The sequence below is a fragment of the Trichinella spiralis genome (assembly GCF_000181795.1).
Source record: "Trichinella spiralis strain ISS 195 chromosome Unknown Scfld4, whole genome shotgun sequence".
Classification (NCBI taxonomy): Eukaryota; Metazoa; Nematoda; class Enoplea; order Trichinellida; family Trichinellidae; genus Trichinella; species Trichinella spiralis.
Genome location: NW_003526943.1, coordinates 11,404,083 through 11,431,847, shown reverse-complemented (window position 1 = coordinate 11,431,847; position 27,765 = coordinate 11,404,083). Strand labels below are relative to the sequence as shown.

General features: G+C 32.2%; 5 protein-coding genes across 5 annotated transcripts; 3 read left to right on the top strand and 2 right to left on the bottom strand.

Annotated features, from left to right (window-relative positions):
• Positions 1-31: 31 nt before the first annotated feature.
• On the top strand, positions 32-10,265 carry Tsp_06495 (transporter, cation channel family). Its single transcript, XM_003378558.1, has 19 exons — positions 32-143; positions 504-1,596; positions 2,133-2,318; positions 4,909-5,053; positions 5,400-5,561; positions 5,812-5,992; positions 6,138-6,355; positions 6,408-6,640; positions 6,879-7,146; positions 7,366-7,476; positions 7,595-7,851; positions 7,988-8,238; positions 8,331-8,398; positions 8,526-9,004; positions 9,132-9,412; positions 9,477-9,598; positions 9,658-9,765; positions 9,855-10,067; positions 10,131-10,265. The coding sequence occupies exons 1-19, from the start codon at positions 32-34 to the stop codon at positions 10,263-10,265; spliced, it is 4,623 nt and encodes a 1,540-aa protein (XP_003378606.1).
• A 734-nt stretch (positions 10,266-10,999) lies between these two features.
• On the bottom strand, positions 11,000-12,815 carry Tsp_06496 (conserved hypothetical protein). The gene is made up of 6 exons (XM_003378557.1): positions 12,726-12,815; positions 12,275-12,526; positions 12,092-12,213; positions 11,786-11,901; positions 11,643-11,714; positions 11,000-11,511 (listed from the first exon to the last, which is right to left on the bottom strand). The coding sequence occupies exons 1-6, from the start codon at positions 12,813-12,815 to the stop codon at positions 11,000-11,002; spliced, it is 1,164 nt and encodes a 387-aa protein (XP_003378605.1).
• An 881-nt stretch (positions 12,816-13,696) lies between these two features.
• Tsp_06497 (conserved hypothetical protein) lies at positions 13,697-16,781 on the top strand. Its single transcript, XM_003378556.1, has 6 exons — positions 13,697-13,720; positions 14,665-14,733; positions 14,843-14,947; positions 15,001-15,080; positions 15,297-15,470; positions 16,730-16,781. Exons 1-6 carry the CDS (start codon positions 13,697-13,699, stop codon positions 16,779-16,781), a joined length of 504 nt encoding a protein of 167 aa, XP_003378604.1.
• A 796-nt stretch (positions 16,782-17,577) lies between these two features.
• On the top strand, positions 17,578-19,900 carry Tsp_06498 (vacuolar ATP synthase subunit B, brain isoform). The gene is made up of 12 exons (XM_003378555.1): positions 17,578-17,702; positions 17,760-17,853; positions 17,883-17,981; positions 18,068-18,239; positions 18,340-18,500; positions 18,540-18,739; positions 18,843-18,966; positions 19,033-19,183; positions 19,235-19,317; positions 19,379-19,483; positions 19,555-19,684; positions 19,752-19,900. Exons 1-12 carry the CDS (start codon positions 17,578-17,580, stop codon positions 19,898-19,900), a joined length of 1,593 nt encoding a protein of 530 aa, XP_003378603.1.
• Positions 19,901-20,420: 520 nt separating this feature from the next.
• Positions 20,421-24,719, bottom strand: Tsp_06499 (conserved hypothetical protein). Its single transcript, XM_003378554.1, has 4 exons — positions 23,754-24,719; positions 21,340-22,289; positions 21,023-21,121; positions 20,421-20,622 (listed from the first exon to the last, which is right to left on the bottom strand). The coding sequence occupies exons 1-4, from the start codon at positions 24,717-24,719 to the stop codon at positions 20,421-20,423; spliced, it is 2,217 nt and encodes a 738-aa protein (XP_003378602.1).
• Positions 24,720-27,765: the final 3,046 nt, after the last annotated feature.

Genomic DNA, 27,765 nt, shown 5'->3' with positions numbered 1-27,765 from the left:
TCTGCACTGAATTTAGATCGGTGCTTTTTTTATGATCAACCTGTGCCTCGTTGTGATTGCAACGCAGTTTGCCGATACAAAGCGACGTGAAACAGAGCGCATGCTTGCTGAACGTGCTCGTTATCCGTCAACAAGCACGCTTAGTAAGTTTATATGATTTGTATTCTGTTTTATTATTATAAATGATATTAATTTTGATCATTAAAATTACCGATTTATTAACAATATCAATGCACGAAAAATGCAACATTTATTTTTTTTTCTACATATTTCACTAGAAACGCTTTCACATGTTTCACTTAAATTTTCAAAAAAAGAGAGTGAGGTTTTTCTACAATAAAAATATTTCAATTCAAAAAATCGCAATAATTAGACTACTGAAAAAATTGAATGTTTACTTATTTAATGAGAGTACATTCTATTTTAAAGCATATATTTATTTATAAATGAAGTGGTGCAAATTTTGTTGCAAAGAATTTTTTCCTATCTTTCTTTATTTTCAGCGACAATTGATCAACAGTCAGATAGCGATGGTGTTTATCGTGCTATTGTAAAATATATTGCTCATTTGGGAAGAAGGGCAAAGAGGAAAGCTATTCGATATTACAGAGAGTGGAAAAAACGACGTGCAAACGTTGCAGAAATTCCATCTCCACACTTAATCACCAACAGTCCAAAGCCTGCAATCAGTCAAGAAGCAGATCCTAGTCAAATTTGTCTTGTTCCAAAGCGTTTCACGTATAATTCACCACGTGGCGATTCGCTTACCATTCCATGCAACAGTCCTACTGGATTGCATTCCAGGGGCTCGTCGGTCAGCTATTATTCCACACTAGAAGATTCGGGTTTAACAATACCAACAGCGGATTATTTGCCTTACTCCCCAGCAAGACGCTATTCATCTCATCGCAGAAGCCGACTTGTGCGTTCCGCTAGAACAAGTGCTGGCTCTGCAGATATTAACAGAAATGGACGAAAGATAAAGCACCATCGGCTGGCCAGTTCAAAAAGATATGACCCACGATTTGCGCTCAATTATACGGAATCAGCTCCAGTATGTCGGCCAAGTGTCACCGGTATCCGACTCAGAATCCACCGTGAAGCTAGCACTTCATCCAACAGTTTATCACTGGACAGCGAAGACGAGCAAACAGCTCTTTATTTGGATGACGAAAGTTCCAACAGAGATGAAATGGATCTTGAACTCAGGAAACCATACACAGACATGGACAGCGAGTTGGACCATGATCGAGTTCGATTTCGTACTGATCAATTGCATTTGCGTAACAAACGCCAAAATTCATCATCTGATCTTTTAGTCAGGTGTTTTGCATTTCTGAAAGTCTGTATAAAACGTTTCGTCGACAGTGATCACTTCACTCGTGGTATTTTGGTTGCAATATTAATCAACACGCTCAGTATGGGTGTCGAATATCACAATCAGCCTGAAGAATTGACTATTATCCTTGAATATAGCAATGTATTTTTTACGGCTTTATTTTCGATAGAAATGGCATTAAAAATAATCGCAGATGGACCATTTACTTATGTCAGCAACGGTTTCAACCTTTTTGACGGGGGTATAGTAATACTCAGGTATGTAAACAATTTACTGTTCACATTTTACAATTGATTTGTAAAATTATATTATTTTATAAAATTATACAACAAAAATTATCCTTTTTCATGAAATTCAACTGCCACTATCTGACACGTTATTGTAAATTATGCCAACTCCCTTTAATTGCAATAATGGAAAATGGAAAACTCTAAATTCTCTGATCAGCAAATGTTTGATGAGCAAATTTTTCCGATAAATTATTGTTCTATTACATAATCATTCTATTAATTATTTTTACACATGCATAATAATAATGATAATAATAATAGTAAGCCGTGTAAAATATATTTGAATAAAGTATGCATATTTATTTATCAGGGTAGCAACATGAATTTGCATCTAGTTTTGTTTATGCACCAAAAATATCTGGTCAATTTTTTGTTAAAATTGAATAATTTATGTTTTTAAAATAATTCTTTTTTAAATGAAATCTTTGAAAATACTTTGAAATTTACATTATTGACCCAAATGAAATCTATCAGAAATAAATACAAGTTTCTTTTCTTTTAAGCATTATGGAGCTCTTACAAGGTGGCAACGGTGGCCTTTCCGTTTTAAGGACGTTTCGACTTCTTCGTATATTAAAGTTGGTTCGTTTTATGCCAGCTCTGCGCTACCAGCTCGTTGTCATGCTACGCACAATGGACAACGTTACTGTATTCTTTGGCTTGCTTTGTTTGTTTATATTCATCTTCAGGTAAGTCGGAAAGCGTTATACTATTTGCCTATTAGATATTAGTTGCTTTATTAAAATAAATTGACTTTGCCATTTTTCAATGTTACCATTGTATAGTGTTGTAAGCAGTTATAGTTCTACATTGCCTTTTGTCTTTGTAGTTGGTGCTTGTATGATAATTCATGCTGTATGCTTGTTTTGATAAAAGTTGAAAAATAGTATACATGCATTTTCATTAACTGCATTGACTTGACCGCTTTTTACAAGATTTTTATTTGTTTAAAAATTTATTTTAATTTAGTATGCGTTATCGCTTTTCATACCAATTTAATGTAGCTTCCTGTGTTCTGTTACGTGTAAAAGCATTTTCATTACCGTTTTATTCTTGACGAACAATTAATTAATTTGTTTTACGTGCTATGCTTGCTTGTATATCTATCTGCTTTCTGCTGCTGTTGCTGGTTGTTTTTTTGGCTGTTATTTTAAAGAATTTCTGACGAAATTTAAAATGAAAAAAATTTTCACCTTGTCATAAAGTTTTCCATTGCATCACTTTTAAAAAGTGTAGGTAAAATGTTATCAGTGACTCTCGTTCTGCAGGTATATAATTCATAGTGATGTTGAAATTTTCGATTATAAATAGACAAAATGTTGAATATTTTCTTGCATAATTTTTAAATTGGTTCAAGCCGCACGTAAAATTTCAGACGTAAAATTGGACTTTGCTAACTAATCAAACATAACTTTGCTGAAAATTAATAGACGAAGCTTGTTCATAAGGCATAAAGAATGAATAATTGATCCTGTCAAAAGTAAAGAAGTGATAATGAATAAATATATCGATTTAGCAGATTCCACAGCATTAGGACGTTTGGATAACTTCCAAAATGATATGGGCACATACACTACTAGAAGTCTTCACTCTTATATATTGAAAGTTGCTAGTATGCAAATGAATAACTTGAGATGAGTTTAACAAATAAAATAGCTGCATGACCATTGTTACCGGTAGTCACAATGAGCAGTGAATTTTATTATTATACATTTGATTTTCATCCATAAACAAACGCAGTGTCATTTTTGGAAAATACTAATTCAATCATTATAACAATATGCATTTTAAAGTTTCAAAATGAGAACAGTTTTAGGTTAAAGCATTATTTATGCTGATCATTTGAGTTATCTTTTAAGGTACATCGTAAACTATGATTTCTTCAATATAAGCAGAAAAAACTTCAACAGTTAGAAGTGAAGTGTTAATCAAAAAATATTTTGTTATGAGACGATCATTTTTAGAGGTTAATACTGATGATATTTTGCTCATATCCAGTTTCGAAAAGTCTTTGTAAATATTTATGCTATGCTTTACCATTGGAAATGTCCATTATTAAAATACCAGCTCTTCGACAAATATGTGATTATTTTTTGTAGTAGATCTTGAAAATTTTATTAGATAATATTTTCATATTTTGAAATCAGTGCATAAGTTTGTAAGTTTATTTTGTTTATTTGGTTTTGTAGCATTCTGGGGATGAATCTCTTTGGCTGCAAATTTTGCAAGCAAGAAATGACTGCCGACGGAGAGCTTGTGAAATCGTGCGACCGTAAAAACTTCGACTCGTTGTTTTGGGCAACGCTGACCGTCTTTCAGGTTAGCAAAATACAAATGAGCAATGTGCATCTTGAAGTTAGGCTAATTTTCAATTAATCTGAAGTTCAGCTTCCTCTCATTCAATCGATACGCCAAAACGCGTTGCTTAAAATACTATTTTGTAGATTGCTTTTTCTATAATTCTTCTTTTGCATTTATTTATGTAAATAGTTACAAGGATGAGTAGGAAAACACCCGTGTACCAACCAATATTGCTGTTGATTTCAAAACTCTACCAATCATAACTTAGCAGTTCATAATTTTGGTTTTGTTACTCAATTGTTCTTAAAACTTATTTATTGAACAATTGCATTTTCAACAAGAGATGCTCCTCCGGTAACTTTTACAGTTAGCTTGTAAAGTTCAAGCAAAATTATTCATGGTAAAAACAATCTGTTGTAATAGTAATCAAATAGTCAAAATTTTGAAGGCAGTTTTTAAAATTCTGTGCTTTTACAATAAAATTTAATCTTCTACTGTTGGAATAATGTTAAAGAGGAGGTGCAAGTTTTGACTACAGTAGGCATTATCCATGTTTCATAAATCTTCATTTATTACTTTTGGTTTGCACTATTTTTTAATATGTGTTACATTGGATGCTTTTTTCCATTTACTTTGAAGAATCTGTATAGTTTTGCATAAGGTTAATTATTGAATGTGGCTCTAATATGTTTCATGATTAATGGAGAACTTTAAAATTAGCTATTTTTTATCTGTATGATGTTCATGTTGTACATTATCGTATTATTTGCGGAATGCTTCACAGTTCACAGATGTTGTGGAATGAAGCACCATTGCATATATTAGATTTAGAATAAAGGCAATATAAAATTTCTGGTGTCAAAGTAGTGTGTATATTTTTCTTTCAAAGCAAATAATAAAAATGGATATTGTGTAATTAAAAAAATTTCAAAATGGCCTCCATACGTTATTCAGCACTTGTGTGTTGTTTAAATTCAGTCTGTTGGGAATGGAATTGTTTGCCGGGCGTTTCTGCCAGATGCCTGATGGTACACCATGTCATTGTAAATCCAAGATTCCAGCCTGCAAATGCCCTCGTCGTAACTTCGATACCATTATCAATGCAGCCTTCACAGTGTTTCAGGTAAGCGGTTTCAGGACTCTCTTACTCTGTCTCAATATTTTTCTGCATTTTTACATTATGACATTTTGGAGCATCTTCAGATGCTTATTTTCTCAATTTTTTCTTTACTTCAGTCAATTACATCACAGTGCAATGTAAGCAATAGAAGTGTTAGATTGAATCACTTTTAGAATTTTTGTTTGCGTGCGTGTTTTGGCGTATCGAAAAAGATTGAACTGAACTAAACTAAATCACCCGTGAATTTATCTATTTTATGCACCAAAGCTTGTTTCGGTTAAATCACTTTTAAATGCATTTTCCATGCATGACTAACTATGACGCTTTTGCACATTTTTGTTTAAAATAGATTTTGACACAAGAAGACTGGAATGTTGTACTTTTCAACGGCATGGCACAAACGTCGCCTTGGTCTGCCCTTTACTTTATAGCACTCATGACATTTGGAAACTATGTTTTGTTCAATTTACTTGTTGCTATCCTGGTTGAAGGATTTCAAGAAAGCAAGGCGGTGAGTATTTTCCATTTGGCTTCATTTTATTAAAACATTTATAATACAATGATTGCTTTATTAAATAATTATTCAAATTTTATTTAACAACTTGAAAAACTTGCGAAAGTTCTGTAGTTGACTAATTAAGGTTTATTGTTATTTTGAAGGTTGGGTTTAGTAGAATAATTTTGTTTCTTAATATTTCTTAATGTCATCCATCTATTCAGTTTTAAGATTAGTACATTTACATAGAAAGTCTACATTTAAGGAAGAGCGGCGATTGATGCAAGAAGAAATTGATAAAACTGAAATTGATCCTTCCACGAAAGCCAAGGAAAATATGTTTGAAGTGTACAAAAGTGGAAATGAAAAAGGAGAGAAATCAGCAATTACATGCACCTGCGCCGCTGGTGTTGCGACTGCAACTCTTTTGTCCAGCCGAAGTAGAGGTTTTATATATTTTATTAACTGTTAACCAGAGTTAATTCATCTCAGAGTTTATTTGTTAATCTTTTTAGCCAAGTGATAATGCTAATAGATAAGATCATAAGATTGGCTGTCAAATGTTTTAATGCTTTCTGATATTTGCTTTAGATCGTTTACTTTCGTTGCCTATAATGCCCGTTTACGTTTCTGGATCAGAGTTAGTGAACGCTCCGCCTCCTATAATTCAGACGTTACCAACTCCAGTTGGTAGTCCCGTCCTGAGTTCTCCTTCTGCTAGAAACTGCCGAAAGTCTGGCTCTAAATTTGATCAAAATAACGATCACAGCAATGGAAATTCACTTTATTTACCAAATTCAAATGCAATGGTATGCAAATTCGATAGATTTTCCTAATTAAGTAACGTAAAAGCATTTGCAGAGCAATTCGACAATTTCTGTAAAATCTCATCCACTTTACAAGGCTGGTTCTCATCGTGACGGACAGACTAAAAGAAAGCTTACTGGCCAGCAGTCGATAACATACTTGGACATCCCAAATACAAAAAGTGGAAGCTGTCTTCGACGTCACTGGTCATCATCGTCTAGCACAACCACCTTCTATTCTTGCGTTAATACAAACACTGAAAGTGTCGCAACATCAAGTTACAAAAGGTTTGCATATTGCTCAGAGGCATCAGATAATCACAAATTTCATGATTTAAATTATTACTGATACCTTGATTATAGAGCATTTTTTCGTTTTTTCTCCAAAAAATAAATTCATTTACAGATATTTAAAGTTTTTAGCTTTAGTTATTCTTTTTTCTATAATGATTTCTAATTGCAACTGCTAAGAATAATTATTCATATGAATGAATGAATGAATGAATGAATATGTGTAATGATTTAGTCTTGAATCGTCACAACAAGAACCTGTAAGCATGAGTACTGATGCGTCTACAAACAATCAGTGCAACGGCAGCGTAATGATGCAAAGTGAAGTAGAATTTTCACCACGAAAAGTGTCATCTCAATTATCTCAACAGATTTACTCGTCAGTAAATCCTCATATCTTCTATCCATACTGCAAAATTCACGGATATCGACTGTCACTGATTGGTGATGGTCAGAAGAAAGAAGCTTTGCTTCAAAACAGTCCACTTTTTATTCACGATGAGGTCAATCAATTAAATACTGCTTTACGACAAAGAAAAAAATCCGTAATTATATAATTATTTTTAATACTTTTTTTTTGCTTTTGTAAGTGAAATAAATACATTTAGTTGAAAGCGCAACTGGTGGCTAGATTTCATCAGTGGTTCCAACAAAGTTGGTTTCAAACTCGTATGGATGCTTCACTTTTTATTTTCATGCCAAAAAATAAATTTCGTGCTCAGTGCGTTTATTTGAGTCAGCAGAAATGGTTTGACTTTTGCATATTAACATTTATTGGCATCAACTGCATAACGCTGGCAATGGAACGTCCCGGTATTCCTCCGAATAGTTTAGTAAGTAATTGGAAATGGATAAAATTTATAATGCTTGAAATGTTTTTTAAATTACAATACATTATATATATATATATATATATGATTAAAAAACTCATATTGACATTTTTTATTTTAGGAAAGATTGTTTTTAGACATATCAGGCTACATCTTTACTGTGATTTTTGCATTAGAAATGTTTATTAAAGTTGTTGCAAAAAGTCTGGTTTTGGGTGATGGTGCATATTTTAAAAATGGTTGGGATTTCATGGATGGTACATTGGTATTAATCAGCTTGAGCAATCTAATTTTTGATTTGCTTGTCAAAAGCCATGCACCAAAGATATTTTCAGTAGTTCGAGTTTTGCGTCTATTGCGGGCACTACGACCATTAAGGTAAAAATTTGCTCAAAAGTAATTTTGGGGAGTTCGGTTATGTTTTATTTAATTGATAGGGGTTCAGTGAAACAATCTATTAGAACATTTTTCTATTATAATTTATTCACTTCAACATTGAATGCATTATTTTCAGAGTAATCAACCGTGCTCCAGGAGTGAAGCTAGTCGTTCAGACGTTAATATCTTCTTTACAACCTATTGGAAATATTGTGCTAATTTGCTGCACATTTTTTATTATTTTTGGAATTCTTGGTGTTCAGTTATTTAAAGGAAAAATGTGGCACTGTGTTGGTCCTAATGTTGCCAAAGTGATCAACAAAACAGATTGCTTGGCTGATCCACACAACAGATGGATTAATCATCGTTATAATTTCGATAATCTTGGTCAGGTAAAAATTAAAAAAAAACAATAGTTTTAAATATTTTTATCGTATTGTAATTTAATTGTTTTTAGGCGTTGATGTCGCTTTTTGTAGTCTCCAGCAAAGACGGTTGGGTTAGCATCATGTATCAAGGAATTGATGCTGTAGGCGTTGATATGCAAGTATGCGGTCAATCGAGAATATATATGCTTTATTAGGCAAAAGATCCCATGCTTATACTTGATCGCTTTCTAAATAATTATTTAGCATTTATTTTATCATTCACTAATAATTTTTTATCCATTTCAGCCAGTTGTTAATTATTTTGAGTGGCGAATGTTGTATTTTATCAGCTTTTTATTGCTTGTTGGTTTCTTTGTGTTGAACATGTTTGTTGGTGTAGTGGTTGAAAACTTCCATCGTTGTAAAGAAGCTTTAGAAAAGGAGATGAAAGAAAAAGAACGTGAAAAGAAAATGCGCAAACGGTTGCAGAAACAACTCAGTCGCCAGCAGTTGCTTATCAAGCGTTCCAAAAAGCTTCCGTATTGGTATCATTATGGACCAGTTCGAATGTATTTACACGGTATTGTTACAAGCAAATATTTCGATCTGGCAATATCTGCGGTTATTGGTGTAAATGTGATTACCATGGCAATGGAATTCCACATGATGCCACCAGAATTGACTTACGCGCTGAAGGTGTTCAATTATTTTTTCACGGCTATATTCACTTTAGAAGCAATACTGAAAGTTTTCGCTTTGAGCATTCCTCGATATCTTAAAGACAGGTAAATTTTAATATGCATCTAAAAAATTACTGATTGATTTTTACACTGCTTAGAATCTACCGTTTTAATTGATTAATTAACTGCAATAATGTTGAATATTGTAGTAATTTTTATCTGTATACTTTAGGTGGAATCAGTTGGATGTCATTATTGTTTTGCTGTCTATTGGTGGAATTGTACTTGAAGAAATGGAATCGAATATATTGCCAATTAATCCAACAATCATGCGAGTAATGCGCATGTTGCGAATTGCGCGAGTTTTGAAACTTTTAAAAATGGCCAAAGGAATCCGATCATTGTTGGATACGGTAATGCAGGCATTGCCTCAAGTTGGAAATTTGGGTCTTCTCTTCTTTTTGTTATTTTTTATTTTTGCTGCCCTCGGTGTTGAACTGTTCGGTCGTTTGGGTTAGTTATATGAGTTTGTCAGTGTGTGTGTGTCAGTGCAAATGTTTTCAAATATTTCATTTAGAATGCTCTGATGAACATCCATGCGATGGTTTGGGTGAACATGCCCATTTTAAAAATTTTGGCATGGCTTTTCTAACTTTATTTCGAATTGCCACTGGTGACAATTGGAATGGAATCATGAAAGTATCGTTATTCACTGCTACAATAAAGTTTTCACTTTTAAATTTTTCATATAATTTCAGGATACTCTACGCGATGACTGCGATAATTCAGACAACTGTACTTCCAATTGCTGTGTATCCGCCATAATTGCGCCTGTTTACTTTGTCGTATTTGTACTAATGGCACAGGTATGGTATTTTTAGTTCCGAAAAGCATTGAACAAATATCGTGGCGCATATAAATAAGATTAAAAAAAGAAAACCTATTATCTCTGTAGTTTGTGCTTGTCAATGTTGTGGTTGCTGTACTTATGAAACATTTGGAAGAAAGTAGCAAAAAAATGGCAGACGGTTCTAGTGAAGCAGGCGGCAGTAATGCTACTGATACAGATGAAAAAAGTTGCACTCTCCGCGGTGACAGCGATGACGAAAGAGCTTTGCATGCAATTTCATCCACAACCTCTTTGCCAACTCCTCAGGACTTATCCAAGGTGAATTATTTTAGTTGAACATAATATATAGCACATTATTTTTAATGCATTTTATCATTTTAGATTGAACTGCCAGACAATCCTGTAAAATTTTGGATTCCAGATCAGTCCATTACACAAAGTGATACCTTAAAAAAGCGCAATGATAAAATTGATTTTGATCATCAATTAGATGGTTTGATTGAAAATATTGTCTAATGTGCAAACATTTCTAGTGTAATAGATAAATTGTTTTCAAGTACTACAGTGCTACTTGTGATTGTGGATGTTTTTAGAAATGAGCAGTCATTGAATAAAACCATGCAAAAGCGATAGGAAATGGCTGTGGAAACGTATCGATGAAGAAGCGCTGTTTTAAGCTTCAGATGATCAAATCAAATTGAACAGCCGATACGCAATGGAGATTCGTCAAACAGTGACGAATAGCTGATATGCAATTTACATCCTCTTCGTCGTCTTCCTAGACTTAAAAACTTTCGTGCAAAATTTGCCACTGAATATTGTTTCTTTTATTTCAATGCGCCGTTGTTGGTGACGGACAACAAATGCTTTAATGGCTGAAAGCTTTAGCCTCGTTTAAAATTAAATTAAATTAAATTTCATTTCAATTTTAAACAATTTGCACTTGTGCAGTGCGTGTGCATATCAGCATTGTAAACATTTGCATTCTTTTAAAAGAGTGTAGTAACTGATGAAAAAGTCAAACGAAAAGCAAATTTGATGATCACGCGTGCACGCTAATATTGCAAAAACCATCAGCCATGCAGTTTTTTCATGTACAAATTACGAGTTTACAGATGTTTCTTTTTTTTTATTGTTCAAATTAATTTAACAAAGCAGAATAAAAATTAAAAATAATGTAATAACTTATAATGAGAAAAAACGCTACAACACTCATTTATCCATAAATACAAATTGTGCCTGAAAAGAGATTATGGAGTTTGTGGAAGATGGGGTTCAGTAGCATTCGTAGGCCACAAGTAGAAGCTGACACCTTCGTACATGTAGCTACCTGGTTTTCCGACTAAATTGTTGAAAATTGCATCCAACGTTGTGCTGTTGGTCATCATGAAGAAAGATGATGGAGGTCTGAAGAATCGATACATGCTGACAGTAGCGTTGCACATCATGTAGCCAGATACCGCTTTGCCAACAATTCCTTTCGATTCATAACCTTCTTTAATTCTTGCATCGTATTCGCGCTTGTCGAGAGTGTAAATATTTTGGTAACGAATTGGAGAATATACGTGATAGATGGGTTCCAAGAATGGACACTCTGCACTGGTTGCATCCTTTGGCAACACTGCACCCATGGCACCAAATTTGTCAAAGCGAGCAGGTTCTTTTGAAAGTGCTTCAGGAAAGGAGCTTGGTTCAGATTCAAAAGACAAAATATTTGATCCCAAGCGTTTGTCATAATATCGGAACACTGGCTTCAGATTTTCTGCAACCGTTCAGTTTATATATATATTCTTTGTTAATTTAATATTTTTTAAAATGTAACTTTACTATGATAAAATTAAAACGTTTTTACATAAATTATTATTTTTCAAAATTCAGCTCAACAGTTCTTACTTGGTTGACTTCCGCAAGCACCATCACCACCAAATTCTCCAATAAATGACAAGTCGCTCGTCGGTGAAGCACCTCAAATATTTTTGATAAGAATTGCTTTAGAAAAGACTGCTTGCTAGTTCATGATTATTATGATGTCTTACAGCACAAGTGCATGGTAGAAGAATCGCATAGAGATTTTTGGGTAGGGCAGATGTAGCACGATTGCGGAACATTTGGGTCTACATTTGGCGGGAATGGTCTGCTATTTGTAACAGCTCTAAAATTATGCACAGACATGTAATAGATTTGTTCATTTTTTGTAAAACGAAATAATAAATCAATTTTCACCTGACTTTATAAAATATAAAAAAGGATTTAATTTTTAAATTCATTAAAACTTTTAAGAAATAAAAATTAAAAAAAAACACTTTAATTAAGTAAATAAAAAAGATTAGTAAATTGTTTACTTTAAATCATAAGCGCAAACCACTTGATAACCACTGTTGACGTTCACAGTTGGATCTGCGTTAGCGATGGAATCACATTTTGCCACTCCACATCCAGTAGTATTCATTTCCATCCAATAAAACTAAAACAAAATAAATTATTGATAAAGTTTACACTTTGTGCGAATTTCAAGTTTAGTCTACTTGTTTCATTGAATTGCAGCTTGCGTCAGTGTACTGCAAAGCACCACTGTTGCATGTATTATCGGTTGGATTGAAGCTGTTCAAGATTTCTGCAAAGCCTTGCAACAATTCATCTGCCGCTGGATTTTTAGGATTGGTGACATCTCCAATTAAAGATATCGCTAGTGGATATTTTGCATCAGCAGGAACTGCAGCATCGCAAGTGTTAGCTACTTCTTGAGCATATGCAGCTAATTTACTGTCCCATGTTTGCTGAAAATAGTTTTAGTTTAAAAAAAGTTTAGACGTACATTTTCTTTTTAAACGAATCTTCTTCTAGCATTTACATACGACTACAGGTGTAACTTTTTGAAAAATAGAAGTAAATTTGATGCAAAAGATGTGTAATTTCTTTTTTACGCACAAATTCCAAATTCAAAATAAACATGGAGAAAAAGGAGGATATACTTACGACGCATTCCATTAAAGCAACTTGGAGAACTGATCGTGCTTTATTTATAGCTGTCAACATAGCAGAAGCGTTTGCCCTGTTGAAAGGCATGGCTACAACTGAAATTAAAAAATATATTAAATATAAAATTGTTATTATGATGTAAAATATTTACATTTTTGTTGTGCCTGGTTGAAGTGCACCAGTGAAAAGATTAAAATTGCAGTATGAAACAGGTAAGCCATTGTCACAGATGATGGAAAATTTGAAGTCCGCTGATTCTGGAGAAGAACGCAAACCGTCTGTGCAAGAAGGACAGCTGGATGATGATGCTCAGCAGTAGTAAAAACTATTCGCTAAGCAGCGTTTTATAATTGCTTAATGTCCTAAATGGGTTCCGGAACCGAATGAGTTCCTTTGACTGGGTCAAATTTTTGGCCAACCCAGAAAAATTGTCAAGGAAATTTTTTGAAAGGTATCTTTTAACAATATTTCCACAACACTAGGCAACGACCCGGATCTGACGTCCTTTTCAAAATGACAAATTGAATAAACTAATAAACGCTGATTAAAACCAGCTCACGTCAACGATGTATGATTGAACATGCCTCTCTGGATGCTAAATTATGCAATTTTTTTTCTTTTTCTAGCTTCTTGTAAAAAATAATTTCTTTACATTAATTGCTTTTTTTTCTAAATATAAACTTGCTTTTTGTTCAATTGCTTTCTGATTTAATTTATTTCGAGAAAGTGAAAATTAATTATGCGTATGATTCTCATTTTTTACAATAGCAACTTCAAAAGCAGCATGCTCTCATTTATTGTTACAGATTGGTTATTTTGACCGCTTTGCTAGATTGCATAACACCTTTCTTAACTGGAACGAAAATATTGTCCTTGTCAGAAGATGGCCCATTTGAAAAAAATTGATTACCAAAAAAGTATTCCAAGCAGAAGTGGCAAAACTTGCAACGCTTTTATTTCACAGATTAATGCTAACCTCATGTTCATTTAAAGTAAAAAAACTATCATCAATTTTCAAAGTATTCTGACATGGACTTAAAATATTTGATAAAAAACCCAAAACCCAAAATATGATTTTCTCAAACTGTTTGCTTGTTGAAGCATTGCTAATACTATTGATGCTAATTTCTTTTGATTTTCTTATGAACTGAACCTTAACACAGCAATTTTGATTTTTATTGAACTAAAACCAAAATTTCACGGTATTTATAGTTCAACAAATATTTCAAATTTAAATTCATATCAGCAATATAAAGCCATTTTGTTTTATAATTCATTCTTACTGTACATCTTAATATTTTTCACATTCTCCACTTAAATGATGGAGTTTTTTATTTCATACACTAAATTTATTTTACATTTTTATTACTGAAATATATTTTACTTTTATATCAATATCTCCTCAACGCAATAAGTAATTTAATTAATTAAATTGTCACAACTGCAATCATCAAAAATTTATAATCATAACACAATAGATGAAACATAATGAGGTGAAAACTTCTGATTTATATTTTTATTTTAAACTGATATAACTTTTAAAAAATTGAAATGTATTGCTTTTAAAAAATGAAAAAAATAACAAACAGAATGAATGATTAATATGTGTGAATAATCAGAATTTTTGTGTATTTTTTGTAAAATTTCACATGAACCATATTTCAAACTGCATGCATTTTCTGAAAAATGGTAAAGCGAAACTATAAATTATAATCAATTTATTTTTTATAATCATGCATTCGAATATCTTTTATTCAAATACTGATTTTTTATTATACTCTCATTGTGTATTAATTGATTGTCAAGTAAAAGCATACTGTGCTAAACATTACAGTTTTTTTTATCTCGAACTGTAATATAAATTTTAGTCCACATGTTTTTTGCACGTTTTTTTGACTTTTAAAAATATATTTTGTAATTTAATTGTAAAGTTCAGTTTTACGGTTTCTTATTTATCTCATTGTCATCATCAAAGAGATTTTTATATGCTTTATCTACTGATAATGTTGGTTTTGTTAAAAAATCGATTTTAATTAAGATTACAGTATTGTATGTTTATCTTGAGCGAAAGGTTCTGAATGAAGATTTCAAACTTTTAAATGTCATGCTTCTAGATTTGTATTTCTCCTTCTGAAATGCACAGGCAGAAAACTTTTGGGTATTGTACTGAAGAAAGCAATGATGCTGAAAACAGATGGCATGAACTTATCAATTCTCGAGTTAGCATTTAGAGTTTTACATGTTGTATTCATTTTAATTACTATACTTTCAGAGATTCGGCGGGTTATGTTTTGTTCATGAGAAAACAAAACGAATTATGCAAATTTGGTCAGAGTACGTCGAAGAACTTGGGTAAGTTGTAATTAATCTCGTTTCATTGACACTTCTTTCTTGACTTCACGATGTAAAGCATTTATTAATTTAAATAATACTAAAAATGTAACTGTGTGAAAATGTGTAAATTTATTGTGAATTTGCATGCGAAATAATTAAACCTTTATATTACATTTGTTTTTTTTGAATCATTTGTCTTTTTTGTTCTAAATAAATAACATTTATTATTTAAAGGAATGTTAATGTCGAAGCATTTCACGGTCACTGTGAAACGTTTTTGCATTCCTACCATAGTATTATCTCATCAGAAGGACTTTCAGATGAAGTTTTTCATCTTCTCGTTTTCTTTACAAAAATGCGATATCTGACCCCAGAGCAATTTACATCTCTTTTGAAAATACTTCATACGTAAGTTTTCCGTTTGTTTATTATACGTTGTGCTTAATATTTCAATTTTAGTAATCCACTTCAAGGTAGAAGCTTTTGTATAAAGGCTTCAGAAGTCGAATCGAAGTCGAAAAAGATGATATAGAAAGTCAGTGTCCTCATTGTATGTTCAGATCATCAATTTTACGTTTGTTAGCTACGAATAGTGAAAGCGAAACATCCTCATATAAAATTTATTAATTGATGTGATGAAAAAATTATCGTCCTCAATATCGTTTTAATCTGACATTTCAGAATTCCTGCTTTTCATATATATGAATTAATAATTGTTATAATTAATTTGTATGCCCTTTTTTATATTTGAATAAATTTCTGCTGGTATTATGTTATTAATCTGGAAAAGTTTTCTGGAAATTGCAAACATTAATTGAATCCAACAGTGAATGCTTTGAGAAGTGAAAGTTAAAATATTTCAACAAGTATAATCAGTGGTACATTGTGGAATTTTTTGAAATTCCAATTAAAGATGAACTGATAACAGTTGGAAGTTTCTGTTTTGAAAACGTTGAAATTTGTTTTAAAGTATTGTTAAAACACTTGCTTGACCTGTCTTACGGTATTACAGTATCTTATTTTACTGCAATTGAATAAATTTTGTTGATTTAGTTTTCAGCTGTTAGACTGAGCACTGTTGTCAGTTGCTTCAGTGTTGGCTTTATTTATTTAAAAATGGCTATTTTTATTAGTTTTGAGACATAACTTGTGAATTCTTCGTTATAGTTGTTATAGGTATAATTATATGTTACTTGTTTCATGTTGTTTTTTTACAAATTTGAAGAACATATTTATTCAGAAAGAATTTCAATAATTTTGAAAATATTTTCATGGTATGCTTTTAGGTAGCAGTAATGTTGAATTTAGCTAAATTTGGAGTAACATTGATTGTCATTAATGATTTTTTTGGTTGATTAGAAAAATATTTTTATGTTGAAATTTAAAATCTTTATTTTCTGTGAAGCTATTCGGCAAACGAATGGTTTTTATGACGACAATCGATTGACTGCATTAATTTTCGTTGAAAGTTTGCTTTTTTTTTAACGCAGTTCTCTCTCAGCTTTCTGCTCGTTAATTTTTAAAAATGAATTTCCTGTGGTTAAAATCGTGGGTAAAACATGTCGGATGTGTATTAGTTCAATCGAACAGCATGGTATGTGCTATTTAATGAACAGTTAATAATTGATGTTGTTTGCTATACAAAATAATGAATTTTTTTTGTTCAGTAAGCCAGTTTCCGTTGCTACTTTTATGTTTGAATTTGTGCTTGTGCGTTGATGCTAATGTTTTCAATGAGAACGCGTTTTTCGTTCACTGGATGTAGCAGTGATATTGTTTACTGCAAGTTGCCAGATTGTCCTGTTTCAGTATGGTAAACATGTTTTGGACATTTGCACAGTTAGCCTACATTTTCCAATTTCCAATTTTGCATGTATTTCACGAATGCTATGCTACGTTAGCTTCTCGTCTTGAAAATTGTGCATCGTTGTACATTTTGATTTGTTTGCATTTTTATTGAATTTTTCATGTATATACAAATATGTATGTATGTATGTTTGTTTGTTTGTATGCATATGTATTATGTATGCAAGAATAACAATGGTTAGGCAACGTTTATGAGCAAGAAGATCGATTCGTATGCTCCTAGCAGAGAGAGAGAGAGAGAGAGAGAGAGAGAGAGAGAATGAGAGGGAGGGAGTATTGATTTGTACATCCTTTCTGATGGATATTGATCGAATTGAAAATAAATTTGTCTGCTTCTTTTTGCTTTTTGCTCATTGAAATTGTCAACTTTTCGTGTTGTTCTTTTCAAATAGCGTATAATTTTCTGTTTGAATTGGAAAAGCAATAATGTTAGCGAATTTTTCTTTTTTTCAAATTCAATGAAACAAGAATTGTCGATTTGCAATTTCATTTTTCCCTTGTTGACGTGTTGAAATTTTGGCAAAGTTGTTTGCAAGAGTAGAAAGAATTCGCGAAATTGTTCCAAAAATATTTGAACAGCTTGTTTGACTTTGTATTATCTCTGTTTTTATGCTTGAAAAGTGTTCTTCAATTGTTTGCAGAGTAGTCGATGGCGACCGCTTCGGTGCAGAATAGCAGCGCGTCGTTTTTTCAAACCTTGAGCAGCAGTGAAGCTTCCATACAGCACAAATTGTCAGTAGTTAGAGATTACAATGCTCAACCTCGACTTAGTAAGTAATTTGTTCTTTTTTCGTCTTAATTTAATCGAATTTGACGATTTATTTCATTCAGCTTACAAAACCATCAGCGGAGTAAACGGACCGTTGGTAATTTTGGACAATGTCAAGGTAGCTCTAGATTCAAGATTATACCGATAGTTGGACAAGTAAATTAATACTTCTGTACAATTATTAGTATCCACAGTATGCTGAAATTGTTTTGCTAACTTTGCCGGATGGAACTAGACGCAGTGGACAAGTTCTCGAAGTATCCGGCTCAAAGGCGATTGTTCAGGTGAAGCAATTTGTTTCAATTTCTTTTACAATAATAGCTGAAGAAAATTTTATTATTATTATTATTATTTTATTGTGTAATTTCAGGTGTTTGAAGGTACATCTGGAATTGATTCAAAAAATACCGCCTGCGAATTTACTGGCGACATTTTGCGTATTCCCGTATCCGAGGACATGCTTGGTCGTATTTTCAATGGTTCTGGAAAGCCAATTGATAAAGGACCTGCAGTTTTGGCCGAAGAATTTTTGGACATCATGGGTGCGTATTTAGAAATTTATTGTACATGTCTATGCTTGATTGTGCTTGATTAACAACTGGATGACAACAACAGCAGATAATTGAAATTGTTCTGCTTCAGGTCAGCCGATCAATCCAGGTGGACGGATATATCCGGAAGAAATGATCCAAACCGGCATTTCAGCTATAGATGGTATGAACAGCATTGCCAGGGGGCAGAAAATTCCAATATTTTCTGCGGCCGGTTTGCCTCACAACGAAGTAATTGATATTTTAGCTCAAGTATTTTGCAAGTGACATCGCTTTATTGGTCGTTTGTAGATTGCTGCGCAGATTTGCCGTCAAGCAGGGCTTGTACGATTCAGCCAGAAAGACGTTCTGGATAATGATGACAATTTTGCTATCGTTTTTGCCGCCATGGGAGTCAATATGGAAACTGCCCGCTTTTTCAAGCAAGACTTTGAAGAGAACGGTTCAATGGACAATGTTTGTCTATTTTTAAATTTAGCAAACGATCCAACGTATGTTCTTCTGCATCTTGTTGTTATCTTTTTCTTCAAAACTGCGAACAATGCAAAAGATGAATTTTTTTCTCTCTCTTTATATTTCATAATTGATTTTTAGAATTGAACGTATTATAACACCACGTTTGGCATTGACGACGGCGGAATTTTTAGCTTATCAATGTGAAAAGCACGTACTGGTTATTCTGACAGACATGAGCTCCTACGCTGAAGCGCTTCGAGAAGTATTTTTATTTAAGTGAAAAATTAATAATATTAAAATAAATAAATAAATAAATAAAATGAAACAGGTATCCGCTGCAAGAGAGGAAGTACCAGGCAGACGAGGATTTCCAGGCTATATGTACACCGATTTGGCGACAATTTACGAACGAGCTGGCCGAGTGGACGGTCGCAACGGATCTATTACTCAAATTCCAATTTTAACTATGCCAAACGATGGTGATTTCTTTTTTCTTTATTATCTTTAAATTATATCATAAATTATTTAAGATATCACTCATCCAATACCGGATCTAACTGGATACATTACAGAAGGGCAAATTTATGTCGATCGACAATTGCACAACCGACAGGTGAGTACGCAAATCAGTTGTCGTTATTTTATTTTATTTCATTTTTTGAAAATAATTTCAGATTTATCCACCCATAAATGTACTTCCATCATTGTCTCGTCTGATGAAATCAGCAATTGGCGAAGGAATGACCAGAGAAGATCATGCGGATGTTTCCAATCAGCTGGTGATGATGAATATTTTTTAATATATTAAAAAGTATTTACCTTTATGGTTTTTTCTTTGATTTTTTTTCAGTACGCTTGTTATGCAATTGGTAAAGACGTGCAAGCGATGAAGGCAGTAGTTGGCGAAGAGGCGTTAACGCCGGACGATTTGTTGTATTTGGAATTTTTAACAAAATTTGAAAAGAATTTCATATCGCAAGGTGAAAGAAACAAAAAAAACAAAGCGTTATTATTATTATTATTGAGTTATGCATATCTTTTATTCAGGTAGCTACGAAAATAGAACAGTGTTTGATACGCTGGACATTGGTTGGCAATTGCTTCGCATTTTTCCACGTGAAATGTTGAAGCGCATTCCGAAGAAGGTGCTCGATAAATATTATCCTCGTGATTCAGGCCGTGCTCGTGAAGAATAATAAAGTAAAATAAGTAACGATAATTCTTTTATGGGGACAATCTGATGCAAATTGTTTTTTTTTCATCAATTTAAAATATTCTCTTTCCTCTACATCTGCTTTATTCTATCTTGTTTTTTGTTTGAAAGTTGCGTGAAGAGAACAACGATGAAAAAAGCTGATTCATTTTATGATGAATAATACTGATTGATTGATTGAATTATGATCAAACGTTGTGGTTTGTTAATTTTTATTTTTGCCTGCCTAACTATTTGTGAAAATGCAATTTATTTCTGATCATCATCATCATCATTGGAGTTGATTGTTGTTATATATAATAGGAATGATTGTGACCAGTGTTGTTTTATAATTTCTCATTGTCCTACCGAAATATGATGAATTTCTTCGAAAAACTTGAGCAGAGAAAATGATAATAATAAATCTTTTTTCCAAACATATTATCATTATTATGCAATTTATGTACAGCTTGATTATTCATTTTCAATTTTTAATCATTATCCATGAAAAGCAATCAGAACAATCAATCTGAATCCGATTCAGGAAAATCGACTTGAGCGCTGAAATCTTTCATTTCTGGCAATTGATTCGGACTGTGAATCCACAGTGATTCGGATTGTTGTTGTTGTTGTTGTTGCTGCTGCTGCTGATGATGATGATTGTCTTTCAGCTTTTGCTCCTCCTCTTTGTTTGGCATCGCAATTTCTGGCATTTCTTTTTTAGCACTGAAAATGTTTTAATAGACAAAAAGGAGAAACCAAAAAATGCTTTTTTCTTTCTCTTTTACATTTTCAAAACTGCAAACTCAACTTGAATAATTATTTATTGAAATTGTTGAAAATATTAATAAGTTGAGTAAAAACCAATTTAAATAAATTTGAAAATTTTTGCAATTATTCAAAATTGTACTCATGGATCAAAGAAAGAAAGAAAAATATATTTCATTTTTGTGCAAATTTCAAATTAGCCAATCAATCATCCATAATATTGCAATAGAAATATTGATGGTACAATGTTGGCAAAATGCCTCTCACTTTATTGATATTTTAACTTTTTTTAATCGCCATTGACAATTTATTCTACTGTATTCAATTTTATTATTTGTAATTAAAAAATGCTTTATACCTCATTTTGGGCTTTTTCAGAGGTAGCTGAAAATGTTCCTCAGATTGAATAAATTTCACATTGATTTTTAATTTTATCATTTGTAAAATGTTAGAAAAGCTTAAATATTGTTTTTTTTTCTTTTCAATTCTTTTCAAAAAATAATAACAACTATTCAATATTAAATGAATAATTTTCTCATCAATTCAAAAATTCAATAAGATTTGCCATTCATTTTAAGTTTTATTTTGAAAAAAATCTAATTGTGAAATCGAAATTTTCACAATTGGGCAAGATGAAATTATGTTTGTTTTTCGGTTCTGGAACTCATCTCTTACCTGGAACACGTGTTTGAAGTTTCCGTTTTGCATGAACCGCCGGTGTTGGTTTCTGCCTTATTGTCATTTTTCTTACTGTAAAGTTCCATTTCGAAAGGTTCTACCCGTGAAGATAAAAAAACGTTGTCCAATTTATCATCGTCGACTGTCCCGTTGTCCCAGTCTTGCATATTGTAGCTCGGTTCGGCTTTCTGATCATCTTTTTCATCTTCAGACCAATCGGCTGGAGCAGAGTTTTTGGCTCTGCGTTTCCAGAAGGGTGTTTTGCTTTTTGGTTTACCCTGCATGCCGAAGTCGAAGCTGGTATTGTAATCCGGCATCAAGTCCAACGGTGAACACGGTCTGGATGGGCAGTTTTCACACGTGTCCTGTTCAACGGCATCGTCGATATAGCGCAACGCTGGCACAGGTTCTGACGGTGTTGACGGAGGTCTTTCAGGTGGAGTCTGCTTTTCCCACCATTCTAAAAAATCTGATCCTTGATGTTCAGTTGTTGTTGTTGCTGCTGTTGTGGTTGTTGTTCTCTTGCTTGTTGTTTTCATTTTTTCCGTTGCCGTTGTTGATTGCGCTTCTTGTTGGGCAATTTGCTTTGGATTCTGTTTCAAAGCCGGCACGGATTTTGTCCACTCTTTGTCCAAAATTGGGATCCTAGTGAAGCGTTGCTGCTTTTCAGCTTCGACTTCGGCTCGCTCTTTTTCCAGAACCCGTTCAATTGCCAAATTGAGCCTGGCGTCTTCTTCTAAATCTTTCTCTTTTTGACGCTTTTTCGCCTCTTCACGTGCTTTGATCTGTTCAAGAAGTTCTTGTTCATACTGTCTTTTATCCAAAAAGGTGGCCGACGACTGCTGGCCCAAATTCAAAATACTTGCACAATTTGAACACTGTGATTGGTCACTGCAGGACAAATCAGGTGACGCACTGTTGTTGTTGTTGTTGTTGTTACTGTCACTCTGCACATACAAAATAATAATTGTCTTTTATTATATCTTTACCGAATTGAGTCAAAATTTCTCTAAGAATATCTGCTTAAAGCAACAAATTCATATTATTAGCACAAAGTTTAATAGACAACAAGAAAAAACATATAATGAGGATTATTGGAAATAATAATGTCAACTGCATGCTTTGTTCGCAATAATGAACGTCATATTTTCTTTTTTCTACATCCACTACCTAACAAAAATATACTGCTGTTCATCGTAGAAAAAATTGATTAATACAATTTGAATAAACGAAAAAATTTCTTTAATAAATGTCATTTTTGAAATGAAAAATAATAAATGGCACCATCGAAGCTTGTATATTAAATATTGATTTGTTGAAAATGAAAAATAGCAATTTCTTGTTACAAAATTTGAACAATCCCAGGTCAATTTATTAGCAAATATTATATTTTTTTCAGTATGAGCATTTTAATGCTATTATTTATATTATATTCAACTTGAGAATAAAAGGAAAAAAGGCAATTGAATATAATGAAAAAATTAAGTTATATTTTTTACTTCAGTAAAAATTACGTAAGCTTTTCTCCATTTCCATCGAAGTTTCCACCTGAATAATCTACTTTTCTCCTTCTACTCATCACATTTCATGGACAGTGAATTTATTTAATAATGAAATGAAAAATTCAAAAAAATATGCATATATTTATTTTTTGCAATTAGTATAACTGATTATTTGTCGTCATTCACAACGCCTGCAAATTGTTAGCTGCTCTGCAACCAATTTGTATTTTTTAATATTTCTATTTATTTATTTTTATTTTTGTTCAGCTTATCACAAGAAATTAAGTCAATAAAAATTGACTTTGGAGAATCTTTTCAGATTTGACATGCTACATTTATTAACAAAACAACAGCATATTACTTTTAACTTACAAAATCGACTACATCTTTTCAAGTTCGAAATCAAAAATGTTAAAGTTTTAAGAAAACCAAAAAGCCCACAAATATCAATTTCCTTTCAGCACAAGTTTTATCTAAAGGTATTTCTATTTCAAAATACAATAGATTGAATAATAAACAAACCAATAAATGGTAAGAAGACAGATCAACTTGTTTAATAAGAAAGATAAGAGGAACGAATTTCACCTAATTAAGCAGTTCATTTGAAATCGTTGATCATGTTACAGTTATGGTTGTTAGAAATTATTGATTTTTCCAATAAATTAAATTAACATTACATAACAATTACTGACAATACAATAAAAGGATTTTAATTTAATAGCACTGATCTTGTGTAATGAGGTGCGTTGAAAGTAGTTTTATTTGTTAGTAAGTTAAATTTTAATGAAATTGTGCACAATAATAACAGATGAAGTCCAGTACTGGTATATTTTTTTCTGAATTCTAAGTATATAAATAAAAAGATTGATGTTTGCATAATTTGTGAATAATCCCAAAAAAGAAACATACCTTTTTCTTGTTGTGAATTGAATGGCAGTGTTTGCAGGTTGGATTTCGACACTTGCAAGGAGATCCAATGATCAGAGGGCGTGGTTCAGAATTTGATTCAACCACAGGTTGGAGATGTTTGCAAAAATCACAACTGGTTGTTGTGCGGTTTTTGCATATTAATTTCAGCAGCTCACACGTGTGACATGGTTCCTTGTTTTCTTGGACTTGCAAGCGTTGCTCGTTCACCGTCGGTCGGCTTGCTGAGCAGCGGCACTGATCCCATGGATGAACGAAGCAGCTCGTCGACTCAGACACCATCTCAACACTGTTCTTGGTACTGTCAGATGATGCTGGGGAAATTATGTTGTGGCTTTTTGCTGACTTTCTCGGTTGTACAAATAGAAAATGCCCGTCATCGGTAGCAGAACTCCAAAATGGTGCGTGCTTTTTTGGAACAAATGCCTGCAGTGGATATGGCTGAACCGGAACAGCGGCAGTCGCTGGTGCTAGCAAAGTACTGTAAGAGGCAAACCCGTTTGGATAAAGACAGTATCCTGGTTGAAGTATATTGCGGTTGTATTCCAATGGACTCCACTGTGCTTGCCATGGATATGTTGTTTGGTTGTTGATGCAGTTGTAGTGATGTTTCAAACTGTCCTTCTCTTGGAAGACATTATCACTGCCAGAAGTGCTTTCTAATGGACACTGCTGATGTGGACACTGTGATTCTTCGACTGAATCTTCGAGAAAATCTTCCACATTGGTTACAGACAATTTGTTATTGGATTCATGATCAAAATTCAAATCCGACCTATGACTTGCTTGTAGTAGCAGCTGTTGCTGTTGTTGTTGTTGTTGTCTAGTGCTTGCAAGCTTTTCCAGATCCGTTTGCTTGGCTAAGGTGAGAAAGTCATCGGCACATTTTGCATGATTGAAACAAAACGTACTGGTCAAGGCAGGATTAAAAGAATAGGTGCGCACCATTTGGGACCTTCTTTTTCTAAAATCCCACTTACCCAAAGTAGAACAAGCGCGTTCAATCTGGGCTTTTCCACTTGGGCGATTTGCCGCACACGTGACAACATTTTCAAATCAATTGAATCGTCACCAGGTAACGCACACCGGCTTATTGGGCGTGAGCAAAACAAAATCAACCTCGCCAAGCTATAACGAAAAGCAGTCAACAATTATCAAATATATAATACTTGCGGTGCTATTTTAACCTGATCAACCGGCATCTTGACTCTGAAATTAACCGCCATTACGTAATGACGGTATTCTTTTGTCGCAAATTCCGATTTTATCATCATGGACAGATCAATTTGATTTATTTCAATTTCGAAAGATAATTTCAAAGTTGAAAACATTCATTCAATATCATCCATCTGATGATCTATCAAAATACAAAAAAATAATAATAAAAGAACCCTCACCAATAACCATGCAAAAATATAATTTGAAATAATAGAATTTAATCTAGAAAAGTATTTATCTGAATTTATTGTTCACATAAATAATGAATGAAATATTGATTTGCTCATGCTTACTTCTCCTTTCAAACGTTTCAACAGCTTATTTGTACAAGCACAATTCTTGCCATAATTTTCAACACCGAAAATCATTTTATTGTTTTTCAAATTATGATGCATTAATGATAAATTAATAATTCATTTTATATGATAATTTAAAATACCTTTCAGGATTTTTGTATTTTTTGTATGGCAATGTTTTATATTTTTTCAAAGAATAGTGAATGATTTCAAATAAAGCTATTGCATTGAATTTTACATATTTGAATTTTAGAAACATTGTGGAATTCTAAAGTCATATATTAGATTTTATAATTAATATCAACATATTACATTTTACTTGTAAAAAAGTTCAAATTTAATATTATTTATTCTGCCCTTTTTCAGTTATAGTCGTTCAACTGCTGTTGAAAAATCTGTGTTTGGAAATTCTTACTATATACTATTTAGCTTGTTCGTCCTTTCACAGTACAACCAATATCATGCAAGCATGATTAGCACAATTAAAGATTCTTTGATGCAGAATAAATTATTATTAAAATGAGAAAATGTGAACATGATGCAAATTATGAAATGCCTTTTCTTTCAGTTGCAACAGGGTGAATGATGTGTGGCTAATTTTATGTTCAACGCAATTCAAACGAACATCTTCTACTTATATAATAATTTACTTAATGATTAATAAAATTTCTTCAAATTTTCAGCATGTAAACAGGATGAATTAATTGCAGCTTCATTACCATTCATTTTTAAAAATTTCACATTGCAGTTTTAACAACCGAAGAAAAATGAAAATAAACTGAAAACATGATTTAGTTATTTGATTATAAATAAGAATATGTTTATGAAATATTTTTTATTCCAAAATGCAACAACAAAATATATTTCAACGTATTTCAATTTTTTATTCATATATGCAGCTTATCTGCTTTAATATTACTGAATTTAGAATGGATTTTATTTTTAACTTTGCACTGAAATTTCACGTACTTTTTTATCAAATTTTCTTTATTAATATCAGTAATTCTTTTAAAAATTTATTCATTTAATTAGCTCGAAGTTAGTAGAAAATTTTCTTCATCACTTTTTAATGCTGCATAATTAGCTTTCAAAAAAGTTTTGCAAAGCGATTTGAAAATTTCAACATTCTACACAATTTGCTACATCTGAATATTTTATGCAAGAAATAATTAAAAATCAAAATTATCAAAATTTACAATTTTTCAAGCATTTGCAATGAATACGTTTACTCAAAAAATTATTTCACTAAAACAGCTATTAAAATGCAATTTAATGCATCTGTCAATTTAAATATATACCATGCAATATCACTAATTTTCAACGTTGAAGAATAAGAGTCTATTTATAATAATATAAAGTTAAAATTGACAGACATTCCGTTTTTACACAGTTTTTCAAATAGTTGATGTACATATACATTTGTGAATCATAAGACACTTTACAACAGTTTTCAACGAAGTATAAAAGTGTATTTTCTAAGCTTGAATTAAAAAATTCTACTTCTTCATTAATTTTTAATCTTTCTTAATCGAATTGTTTTATTTTGTAATTCTATAATATGAATAAATTATATAATGGAAAATGTAAAATCACACTTTATCAATAATATGATTGCTGATTGATAATTTACTATAAAGAGTAATTCTGAAATAGCACTAGTATTATTAAGACAATTTATACTGAAAATTTGAATTAAAGTTTAACAATTTCATAGCATGAAACAGAGTAATTGTTCATTGAGCAGACTAGCAATATTGTGGCTAATTCCATCCTCGCAGCGTGCAAACATGGTGGAAAAGCTTGTTTATAACATTCCTCCAACCACACAGCATGCTTGCATAGTTAGCTGATTGATTTTGTTTTGTTTTTTTCTTTTTAAAGCTAGCTTATGCTTGTTCATCAAAAGCAGTTTGAAATTTTTTGGTTAATGAAAATGAATGACAGTTGTTCAGATTCAGTTTGTTGTTTAATGTGATTTTCAATTTTAAAAATTTATAAACACCATTTTTCACATTTACTCGTAAACAAACAAGATACTCATTCAAGCCAACTATTTCGAAAAATAAATTTTGCAACATTTTACTTAAAAATTCATTATTGAACATGTAATAATTTTCAATAAACACAAGAAAATTGAATTAAAATATGCTTTTCATAAAAAAATTATCACAGACTGCAATTCCAAATAAACCACAAAGCGTGCTCTATGCGGATTAGTTTAATTTGGGTTGTTCGTTTGATTTTTGACGTGATTTGGATTATTTATATTTAAAATATTATAAAATTAGATAAAAAGCTAATTGGATAATATCATGCCTTTTCTCAGAGCATTTAAATTCATAGATGAAAGAGATCATTGACTCTTGTTATATTTATCTGCAACTTTATATCGCACTTGCAAGCAATTTTATCAACAAATCAACAACAACCTATTATTATGCAATTGACAAGATCCAACGCTATTACATAGCGTTCAGCAA